At 39.2% G+C, this 12,504-nt stretch overlaps 1 protein-coding gene across 6 annotated transcripts in view; it reads right to left on the bottom strand.

The window, feature by feature from the left end:
* col6a3 (collagen, type VI, alpha 3) overlaps nucleotides 1-11,012 on the bottom strand; it is a 49,124-nt gene extending 38,112 nt beyond the window's left edge. For 3 of the 6 annotated variants that reach the window (XM_055505194.1, XM_055505195.1, XM_055505193.1), the window contains exons 1-6: nucleotides 10,736-11,011; nucleotides 5,157-5,264; nucleotides 4,165-4,815; nucleotides 2,059-2,655; nucleotides 964-1,554; nucleotides 38-649 (exon numbers count right to left, since the gene is read on the bottom strand). In XM_055505194.1, the coding sequence (XP_055361169.1) occupies nucleotides 38-649; nucleotides 964-1,554; nucleotides 2,059-2,655; nucleotides 4,165-4,815; nucleotides 5,157-5,241 (2,536 nt within the window). In that variant the 5' untranslated portion in view covers nucleotides 5,242-5,264; nucleotides 10,736-11,011. Of the gene's footprint in view, nucleotides 1-37; nucleotides 650-963; nucleotides 1,555-2,058; nucleotides 2,656-4,164; nucleotides 4,816-5,156; nucleotides 5,265-10,735 lie in introns of all 6 variants that reach the window. The other 3 variants (XM_055505192.1, XM_041068804.2, XM_041068808.2) reach the window with 3 other exon arrangements.
* Between the last annotated feature and the right edge of the window lie 1,492 nt (nucleotides 11,013-12,504).

The following is a 12,504-nucleotide window of genomic DNA, read 5'->3' on the forward strand; positions in this document are numbered from 1 at the left end:
GTTATTAATTTTTCATGATTAAAAAAAATCAACTTACCACCAGCTGTTACATCAGTATCCCCAACCACTGTTATTAATTTCGGCATGATTGTTTCAGCCATGGCCGGTAAATCAGAGAAACTTGTTTCATGGTAAGCTAAATCTGGAACAAAGGCTGCAGTTTTAAGGAGTTCTTCATCAGCTTGCCCAGAACTGACTGTGAATGTTAAAACTCCTTCAAGTGCTAATTGATCAGCTACTCTTTTAACTTCATCCTGGGATGGACCACCTGTAATCAGAACTAAAACTTGCTGGACTCCCTGCCGCCTGCGAGATCCTGTTGATGGTTGGAACATTGTGGAGAGGGCGTAGTTCATAGCAGCTCCTGTATTCAGAACTGAGCCTCCAGTCAGTCTGAGTTGATAGATTTTATTCACAACATCTTGCCTGTTGCTGTAGTTGTTCAAATAGAATTCCACTTTTGGTGTCTCAGCAAACTGCAATAGACCAATCTGGACCCTGTCAGGGCGGATCTCCAGCTGGTTGACCACATTAATCATGAAATCTCTTATATAGGGGAAATTACTCCTGCCAATGTAGTTGGAGCCATCCACCAGAAATACAATGTCTCTGACCACTTTTTGAGTCTGTACCGTTGTGATCTCTACCTCTGAAAATGTACAAAAAAAACAAAATTGACTATGAGTAATAATCTTCCCTTTAAGAACAGGCTGATTAATAACAAATTATTAACAATTTAGATATAATTTCTTAAATTTGTTACCATATCATGTTATATATTGCCACTTCTACAACTTTCCAAATCTGTAAAGGTTACTTTACTATGTCCATTATCTGTTTGATTCTATTAACTAAAGCCAATTTAGTTAAATAAACTTAAATAACAAATAGCTTAAGTGAAATAGTTAAATCACTGAAATAACATTTTACATGTATTGAACGTAGCAGAGTCCAAAAAAATACCTGATTCAGTGGGAACTTCTGTCACTTCCCCAGCTAGAGTGGTGAGTGCATCTAGAATTTCTCTTGGATTACGAGTTAGTGCACGTAAATCCTTTGTCATGAAAACTACACGCTCAACAAAGGCAATCTGCTTCATCTGGTTCACATCAACCCCTCTGGAGCCTGCAGCCAGAGTCAGTACCCCCATACGATGCAGAGCCTTGGCAGGTTCCTCAACACTGTCACTGGAAGATTTACTGGTGAACAACATCAAAAGCTGGGGTACCCGCTGTTGAATACGACTGCCCTTTGCAGGCTGCAGCATATTCATCCTCACAAAGTCCAAGGCTGCTCCAATATTGACTGTCGATCCTGGTCTTGGTCTGAGAGTAGGCAAGGCAGCAACCAATTCTTCCCTGGATCCATGGGAATTTAGGTCCATCACAACTCGAGGAGTATTGCCAAACTGTGCCACACCAATTTGGACCTTATCTGGGCCAATAGGCCTGGTTTCAACAAACTGCTTGATGAATTCACGTAGAGAACTGATGACTGTTGCACCCATTGTACTGTCGATTAGGAAAATGATGTCTCGTTTCCCCACCTCCAAGACTGCAGAGAAACGAAAAATTACATTAATATTAAAAATAAATGCTACTTTGAGACTAGATATATTACTAAATTCAAACATAAATATTAATATTATTATATAAGGCAGAGGGCAACTGTCATATTTATATTGATGCTTCATATTTTTATTGGAGTTTTTCAGTAAATTGTTTTTAAATTTATTGGCAATTCCAAACCACAGATTTTGAATGTGGACCCAAAAGTAGTTCACCTTAAGCTTGTTCACTCAAGCTCCTCCTTTATATATACTCTTAAAAATATGTTTAGCAGTAGCTTATATTTGTTGTGTTTTGCTTTTTGTAATTGTAAGAAAGTTGTGATTTATTCACAGGATGGTAAAATGTTGGAGTATTGACCAAAAGTAATACAGTGTGACAAGTGGGAACTTTGACCTCAATAACCCAATAATAACATATGTTAAATGTTAAATTTAGCCTAAGCTTCCCCATCCACAAGCCCAGCAAAATGTACAGAGGAGTTACATACCTTCTGTGAACTCATTCTCAAATAAAAGGTTGCGCTGGATCACGCCATTAATGTAATGTAACAGCTGGTCAACCATGTTTGCCACTGCTCTGAAATTAGGGGCTAATATGACAAAACTTTTGTCTGTAGCAACCGCTTCCAGATCTGTGGTGGCGATGTCACCAATTGCCACACCTAATGTGACAACTCCAGCCATTTTAAGGGCCCGGGTACCAGCACCAGTATCATCAGTTGACTGCCCCGCGCTGATTACCACCAATATCTGGGGAACGCCTTCTTCTGCCCTGCCCCCAGCTGTTTCACTCAAAAGGCTTTCAGCCACTTCCTCCAAGGCAGAGCCGAGGTTAGATTCGTCACCCCCCGAGAAGGTGAGGCCCTTCACAGCTTCCAGGACTCTTGATTTGCTGTCATATCTATTTAGATAGAACTTTATCTGGGGGTCGGTGTTGTACAGGGCCAAGGCTACCCGAACAGTGTTCCTGCCCACATCAAGGCGTTCAATGATTCTCAAAACCAAATCAAGTACAGCGGGGAAGTTTGGTGCTCCAACGTTCTCTGATCCATCAATTAAGAATACTAGGTCAGCTGAATCTTGTTCTTTAAGGAGAGAGAGAGAAAACAAAACAAAATGGAACTTGTGAAAGTGTTAACATAGTGAGACAGGGACAAAGACCTAAGAACTTGCAAATCATTGCAAGCGTCAGATAACATTCAAAATCAAAACCAAAAACACTGCAGAGCACAGCATACTGCATGTAGGCTGAACCAAGGACTTCCTGTAATTATAAATGGTAATTTGTTGATGTTTTCACTAATTGTAGTGTTGCACCATTGTTATAAGATGAAACATGTCAGAGCTGTCAGAAAATAGTTATATAGACTGGATACAGTAACACATGAGGAATATTGAACGGGTGTAATGCAGCAGACATGTCGTAATCACGATTCACATCTTAATTTTGACATAGAAGCAAAAAAGCCCTAATAACAGCAAACATTTTGGATTATGTGATTCCTTAAGAACTTAGACGGATATGTACATTTGCAATAATGATAAAGTACTTTTGATATGTTTCAGTTATTAGGTATTCATGGGTTATTTGGTAATGAGTGTTTAGACATAGCATTTCAATGCCAAGCATGTATGATGTTTTATAAGGAAAATTCTTCCATTTAGGAATTTTAAAGTGTGACCATTGAATAGGTTCCACTGAATTCAGCCTTCCCATGCAGACTCTTGTTACAGACTTCAGATTAAGTGTCCAGTCATGACCCTTTTGACTCATCCTTGATTCTTACATATTTACAGTACTTGAGAACATACTGTAAGTATTTCATTACATTTAATTACATTGAATATACTGGTAATAAAGTACTTGCAATTCTAAATGGAATCCATCTTTTTAAATAACATTTTTACGAAGGTTTTAAACATTTACACATAAAATCGTTCTCAGTACTGCTTCAGTAGGTCAAGGATGAGGAGAAACAGGTTCATCACTGTTTCAAATACAGAATATTGGACATATTTCAAACAAGTGGACATTCTATAAATAAAGACAAACATACTGTATATATGCAAAGACACAAAAGCAGTGGTGGGTTGTTAGGTCTGGTTAAAACCTCACTGATTGACTTTGAAACATGATCATGACCATGTACCTTTCAGAGTCTTCTAGTCCAAGATGTGACCGAATAACTTTAATTCTGTTGTCTGTACAGTATGTGTCCTTATAACTACAGCTAAAACCTAAGCAATGTGTCAGTGATTGCAAATTAAATAACTAGAATCTGTAAAACCAAAGCGGACAAATGGTTAATCCATCTTATATAACTATCATGATATGACTGCATCATCATGTGCCTTTATTCTAAACAATATTTTGATTTAGGGGTGCTCATGCAGTTCGTTGTGATTTTTAAAGCATATAGGACAAGTAGAAAGGCAATACACGATGTTAATTTGCAGGTGAATAGTGAAAAGTTATTAAGGGTGAAAAATACATGATTATGTTAATAATAAAAGTAAAGGCCACATATGCAGCAGGTTCCTCCTGCACATGTAGACACATTAGTATGGTAGTGACACTGGTCCCATTTCATTACCTGTCCCTCCTCCAGTCACAGGGGACTCATTTGCCACAGAAGCACCCCCAGGCTGGCCCACTGTGCTGCAAAGCCCCACTACTAAATCTTGGATTATATCCCGCAAGGTCAGGAAAGAGTCTATACTGAATACATGACTTTCATAGGGCCGGCTAGCCATCTCTCTGAGTTCCAAGTCCACTGCATTCTGAACTCCGACTGCAAACACCTCCACGCCCGCCATCTGCAGCACCTGAGCTGGCTCAGAAGCGTCATCCTGGGAGCGCCCATCTGTTAGCACTACCACCACCTGAGCCACCCCTTCAACAGCACGGCTGCCCGAAGCAGTGGTCAGGTGAGTGCGCGTTAAGAATTCTAGGCCCAGGCCCGTCCGGGTACCCCCACCGCGATAGGGCATTGCTTTGATGTGTGCCAGGACTCCCTGTGTTGTTGGGTAGGTGTTGAGCTGGAACTCAGTTTCAGGCCTGTTATTATACTGCACAAGGGCAAATTTAAACCTGTCCCCGCCAACCTGGTGCAGTGATTGTATCAAGCTGTACAGAAACCTCCTGACATGGTCAAAGTTCTCTTCTCCCATACTCCAGGATGAATCCACTAGAAAGTACATATCAGCTGGAAACCCTTGCGCACAATCTTTAGAAATATCACGGGCTGAAGACAAAAGTGAAGACCAGTGAAAAGATGCTTTTAGTTTGGTGTTTGGTACCAAACTCACAAAGTATATTACAACTGTATTATGTAGATAACATTCTGCATTGTTTATCAAAAGCATCTGACTGGGTTTCATACTCACTTTTTACAATGTTTCTATCCTGATTCATTTGCAAGTGATACACAATTTTTAGTTTTTTTAAAGGACTAATTCAGCAACATTGTTCTATAAATTTTACTCATGACTCAAATAATTCAGATCAAACTGACTATGACTAAGAAAATAAGGCACCCAGATCACAGGTAAGAAACAAATATGTGATGAAAGCGGTTGAACTTACCTTCCTGAGCATCAAGTTTAGGAAGGAGTCCTGCAAACAGGACACCCAGGAGGGCACATAGCGGTAGCAACCGATATTGCCTCATCTTCAGAGAAACAATGCGGTCACCTACAGAAACCAGATAAAAACAAAAAGTATGAGTATCAAACAACAGCGACACATGTAAAAACCTGGAGTTTGACAGAAAAGTACTAGATTAAGTGAGTAGAGCTGTATCAAAATCTCTACAGTATCATTTTTTTAATAAATGTTTTCGCGCAAGCTTGTTTTTTTAGCAAAGAGCCTACCACTTAATTCTCAACAAAGCAAAGGAATCTTGACATGTCTTTTGCAATGAGTGAGAAACTATAAGAAATTGAAAGTATTGCCGCTATGTCTGAAATACGTACGCAAAGTTGGCTCTGTCTGAACAAAACAAAGCCTTTGATTATGAGGTCTGCACCCAACAGGGCCAGCACCCAGCAGTATCAGTGTAATAGAGGGAACAGCAATATGTCAGTGTATCTGTATCACACTGAGAGGCAATGATAAAAACAACTGGAAATGATTTGTTCTTAAAAGAAACATGGTTCATAAATAACTTCTTAATGTTACCCCTTTAAAAGCTGTTTTAAAATGTCTTAGTTAAACTAAACTCAAACAACCTTTTTATAAAGTCAGGTCAAAAGCTAACACTGGTTCTCCTAACGATTGACATTCAAATGAACATCTGTGATCTGACAGACATCATCACTCTACATAGGGAACTCCACACTTTGAGGTGGCCACAAACCTATGACTAATTAAATTAAGCACAGCTGTGAGAAAAACAATGTTTGCTGTTTACCAATCAAAGTGAAGGAAGGCAGCTTTCCCATAATGCATTTCTTACAGTACAAATTGAGTAAGGGTTACTCATTGTACAACTGTGATATTGCCTTGCCCCCTAGTGAAAAACACAGGTATCACACTGTGTTCTATATCAAAGCCTAAATCTATAGAAACCTGTAAGTCACATCTTATATGTTCACATGCATATAGTGTTTGTTTGTGAAATAAATAGCTTTATCAGATTTAAAATCAAATCTTTCTCAAATATGTCCAAGATACTGTACTAATGTGTGTAGGTCCCCTTACTGGTTAGAAACCCTATGACTTCTCACATGTATCTCAGGAAAATAGAAAGAGCAACAACTGACAACACTCTGCTATAAAAAAATCTACGTCAAGTACGTCTAAGATCTTAACAAATGTTAACTAAGCTAATTAAATTGAACTATATTAGATTCATTGATTAACAAGCCTGTGGATTAGCTAGACTCAAAGCAAAGCCACTCACACCACATCAAAACAGTTATATCAGTTATAAACATTATGCTGTATTCAACCACGCAGATGCTTAGTTTGTTGGACTCACCATTTTTAAATTTGCTATGACCACTTTATAATGAGATGTCACATTTGGGATCCCACTTAAATTCATGTGATGTTTTTTAGGAACAACACATTTCAAACAGATTGAAGGAGTTTGGGTCAAGATGAGGACAGATTTCACAATATAATTGAGAACTACCCCAGTCACACAGTTGCCTTATTTCAAGGAAATCCAGGCTCTGAGATGTTTGTGTTTTTATCTCATGCTCATGTGATTTCAGGTCACTCAAAAGCTACTTCGCTGCAGAGTCTGCCAAGCCTGGCCAATGTGTCAACATTGTGGCTTCCCCCTCATCCCCACTCAGGAAAACATAGTAGCACAATACTGTTACTGTTAAGCACAATAGGCTGAAGCAACATTAGCACATTCATTTCCAGTGTATTTTGCAGCCTTTTAGTCTTGGTCTAACTTACTAACTGAGTAAAATATCTGTCTAATAGTTGGATGCACCTCCACTGTATGATCCATTAATCCTGACCATCTGCTATTTGCTGGTGGACAGATTGTAAATAATGGGCTCAATAGAGTCTTTTTCTTGAAGCACTGTCATTTCAGAAGTTGAGGTGGCTGATGACTGTGCCTTTGCTTCTCCTGTGATGTAATAAAAGATTTTTGTAAACCTGCAAGATTTCAAATTCTTTTGATTGCATTGTACGTTTCATGCGTCACAGGACAATTTGCTGTCAATTTTGAAACAGCTTTTTAAACCTGACAATTAAGTCAAGGTGCTGACAAACACAAAAGAATTATTAGGGATCTTTCATCGCCTGTAAAAATTATTCTAGATCTATTTCAGCGATGTGCAAAATATACTACACACCCCCTATGTAGACTTTAACAGGCTGCATATATACATTTATTTATTGGGTAGTAGGGTTTAGCCTCATTGCTTGTTGCAGAGAAAAAAGACGGTATTCATCCTGGAACCTGTATTTCCCCTACTGAGGCTTAGAGGTGTGCCTTTACTACGTCATCACCTTGTATCATGTAATTCATTCACTACCTTAAAATTAAACTGTGCAGTGTTTAAATTGAGATTGGTTTATTTCTTCCACTGAGTAAACTATTCAGTTTCAACTATTCATTCTGTGCCCATCAGAGCACAGAATCATTTTTGCAGCTGGACTTCACATACATATTCACCACATTGACAAATCATAATGATATTAATATTGCACATTGGCGGTAAAATAGCCTAAGACAGGCGAAATCTGCTCATAGGGTGTGGCAACACATGTCAGCATATCATTTGCTTTGCCATCATACAGGTCTACTGTTTAGCTTAAGCTTCACCTCTCTCATCAGCACTGCTTTGAGAATGTACCTAGTTTAATCAAAGAAGCTCTCAAACAACCGTAAATACAGCATGTGTAGCAATGCCAATAACACTAGCTACTGACAACATGAGGGCCAAAAAGCCTTCAGCAGCTGGAGATTAACACAAGAAACACTTACAGGGAATATTGGACTTACTCCCAAATGAATAATGTCTATGAATATGTTAAAATGAAGTATAACATTTTTTGTGGAAACATTTTTGTGTACACTTTGTTTCTGCTCACCTGATTGAAACCAACATTTCTTCACCAAAAATGTGAATCTGGCTTTACTGTATGTACTGTAAAGGCCATTTAATTACTGCATATCAAGACATTTGGCCAATTCAAACACAAAAGACTTTACATCTTTAACCACAATGTCGTAGAAAATAATTTTGAATTCACTTCCCACATAAGAAGTCGTTCCATGTGATGCCTTCCCCTTGCAGATGCTGTTTTGTCCCAGATGTGTCATTAATTATAAATGTTTCAAATCCAGCCTAGTAAGACAGACAGCTTTGCTAAATGTAAGATGTCAAAGTCTTCAATGTGCAAACCACACATCTTATTGTGGAGAGGGGGGTTGATTTGGACATTTTAACACAGTCTGACATAGTGTGCATCATTTATACTTTCTATTTATACAGTTTATCCCATCTGATCCTAATGTTCATATGCACAAATCAATTTCAAGACTTGTTTGCAGAAACATCTTGTGAGATCGTGACATATGAAGCTTCACCAACACTACACTGCCCCTCAGTGGACAGACATAAGCTTATGCTCCTTTTATATGCAGCATGACGCCAACTGGATGAATCAATCATGGGGCCATGTGGACCTGCTAACACAGTCCACCCTTCAAGCAGAAGAGTGTGTTGTACCATGTGTGGCGCAGATGAGAGGGGGTCGCTGATAAAAGTTTAAAGCGGGAGGGAAAGACAGGCTAGTCAGGCAGGTCTACACAGATGGTGCTTATTAGTCCGTCTGACACCTGGCAGATGTATGTTCAAGCATAATGGCCAATGTAAGAGTTCTCACACACACACACACACACACACACACACACACACACACACACACACACACACACACACACACACACACACACACACACACACACACACACACACACACACACACACACACACACACACACAAATCCAGAACTCGTACAGGTGAACTCCAGAAAGGAAAACGTAAAAATAGTTAGTGTCTTTGTAAGATCTATTTTACAAAGTTGCCCAAAAGACCACTCACCTTACTGCATAACACATGGTCTTTCAATAAATCCCTTGCAATAGTTTTTGTCTTTTTATTATTATATTGTTTTCTGTACGGAGTGTAAACATGATTTTTAATAAATGTTTCAACCATCCAGACATCTGTGCTGCATCAGAGAAAGAAAGACAAAGGCTTGGCGTAGGAGAAATAGCCATAAAACATAATAATGTTGATTTGTATTCGATATCCAAAAGGTCTTTACCCTAAAGGTGCTGATCTGCCAATAAAAGTTTGGAAGATTTCATCTAAGGGGAGCTCCAGCACTGTCTTAAACTGCTAGTAAATTATGCTGAAATACTTCGAACACATAAAACGAAATCTGGAGAGCACCCACGAGTTTCCTCTCCCCTCTGAGAAAAAGTCTATGTGCGTCATACTGTAGCAACGCATTACATAGAAACGCAAAACTCAGCAGTAGCTCATGAAAATTATTTATGACAAATTTCCAGAGTAATTTTGTTTGTGCTGTGACTCACAAAAGGATTGAATTGTGAGCATAAACTCCAATCCCATCAGTTTTACATGACCATACAGGGCTGTGCAAGGGCATTCTTGTTGGAGAGCTGGGAGAGTAATGTGTTACACCTGGTCCACTAAGCCCTGCAGCTACAACCACCACCACCAGTCTCATTCTTTTGTCTCGAGTACCAAATCCCTGCTGGTTCTCCTGGTGCATCTGGCAAAGCAGTGTGGAAAACACTTTCTTCACACATTTCCAGTCCTGCACTTCATTTCAGAGGGTGTGGCTTGGGGCTACTGCTGCAGTGGAAACATCTCTCCATCCAGCTACTCCTCTTCAGAGCTTTGAGTTGTGTGTGTGGATATTTCTTTAGTATCTTTACCAAGAAACTCCATATTAATTAAATCTTCAAAATATAATTTCAGAGTAGAATTGTGGTTAATGTTTGTTGTGGCTTAACACAGAACAGATTGTTGTAGCAGACCTTTCATACTCTGCTGTAACGTTGTGCGTTCATCACACAAAAACTGTATTTCCACAGTAAAAAACGTCTCTTCACAGGTTCACAGTCCTGCTCTTAAATCTTAGTTAGAGACAACGCATTTGCATGTTTAACAATAAATAACTAAAACAGCAGTATTGTCGTAGCATTGCTGATAGCCTGATAGGACCCACCGACGTCAAACAGAGAAGCTTGTTGAATGAAGAAAGACAGCATGCATACCTCTCTCCACTCACATGCATGACACATTACATTGCTGAGGTCTCCTCCTTCACCCTAACTGTCGCTCACCTCTTGCCCTTGCACTGCTCTTACCACTAAAGTATAGGTTTCAGTTTTGCTGCTAAACGCATGCTGTCTGATATTGATGACCTATAAGCCAAAAACTCTGTAAAACCCTATGATTAGGACACCCAACATAAGCTTACATCTTATGACGAGCAGCTAAACTATAGTCAATGCACTATTTATAACCCACATGTAATGCAATTATGGTCAAATTATGGTTAAATTTAAAACATAGAGAAATGAAACAAATCTACAGAGATAAAAGCAACTTCTTCCTACAACATTTAGAAGCACAGCAGATGTAGGACTTACCCTGAGCTGAAGTAGCTGTACTCCACTGTATTTGTTAGTGAAGAACAAATAATATCACTTATGTAAAATGACTGCAAGCTGAACCTTTGGTCATTATCCTCCTAATAAATTCCACTTGCTGGCTTTTCCAGCTCCTCCCGCAGGAAGGTAGCTGAACAAGGCAGTGATAAAATCACTGATAAGAGATGCACAGAGAGGGATACTGAGTAAAGGGGGATCGGGTTGACAGAAAGAGACAGACAACCTCCCAGGCTCAAAGCAGAGGAGGTGTGGTGCTGAGTTCAAGGCTGGGATGGGACAAACTTCCAAACTCCTGGAGTCCTGCCACCTCTGTGTTCCTCCTCCCACTGAAGAGCAGGAAAAAAGGAAAAAGAGGAGGGACAGAAAAGAAGTAATGAGAAGCAGACACATAGCCCTGTTTGGTCTGGATGTGAGCATTGGATGATGTCACAGAAATTAGGTCTCTCTTTCAAGGCTGAAGGACTCTTTCCTAGAATAAGTAAGATTCTTTTGTATTTGTCTGTGGCCCAAAATGACAATAAGTAAAACATCATGCAGCCACTTATAAAATGATTAAATTGTTAAGGCAAAGGCACCATTCATTAAATGGCTAGTCATTTAATGCTGTTTTTTTTGGCTCACTGTTAGCTAACAGCTGATAAATATTTTGTATCATCAAAATCACCATCTTGTAAAATGTCTCACCATGTAAAGCTAATAAAGTCTGTCTGAAATGTGAGCAACAGCTGATAATGTAATTAGTGTGAAGGCAAACAGCAACATGATGCCGCGCATGTAATCATTCAGATCCTACAAAGGAAGGTTGTTGTACTCATGACTTCCCTTTTGCACCTTCTCGACCCTGCATGGCTCCAGTTCTGCATATTTTAGTGCTGAAGTGGACCAACACTTTTATCTGACTGCATTGTGTCCTGTTGATACTAACAGGAAATATTCCCCCAAACACAACACGAAACAGGGTCTATCTTCTTTGCCCTTCAGCAGCTCCATGTATGGCAGCAGAATTCTATACACACCAGACAGAGAACAGACAAAGGGATGTGACTAGTGTGGGTTCATCAGTAACATGAACACTCACTCACTCACTCACTCACTCACTCACTCACTCACTCACTCACTCACTCACTCACTCACTCACTCACTCACTCACACATCCAGAGGATTCATAATTCAATAACATTCACATGACTACATTGTCCATTTAGCCATACAGTACACACTGTACTTACACATGTGTAAAGAATGATAGACGTTAATGAAATGAACTTACAATAATGATAAAGACAATAATCACTATTAATCCATTAGTGGAAAAACTAATACATATTCCAAAGTTTCCTGTTGTGGAGAGAATGTATTACCCACAACCATAATTTTGACATAATGAAAGGTTAAAGTACTTTCTGAAATAAGGCAATCGGTTAATAATACTAATGCTGTAATCTTGTAATACTCTTTAACAATATTCACACCAGAGAGTTTGAACTGCTCATAGACAGAAATCCTTAAAAACTAAAGGTAAGAACTGACTGCTCATCAGAGTTACCAAAGAGCTTCCATTCGGGGCGAACCAGCGACGATAGAGACATAAACCAGGAAGAGAGGAAGACACACTAGCAGAAGTGCAACAAACACTAGGGGGTATATGTACATCCGACCTAGGTGATACCAACAGAACACAAAACACTGACTGTAATTCTATACATTAAGTAGTATAAGCATAGGGAAAAACAATGAATGGAGTTTCA

This window comes from Betta splendens, chromosome 21 (assembly GCF_900634795.4).
Source record: "Betta splendens chromosome 21, fBetSpl5.4, whole genome shotgun sequence".
Lineage (NCBI taxonomy): Eukaryota > Metazoa > Chordata > Actinopteri > Anabantiformes > Osphronemidae > Betta > Betta splendens.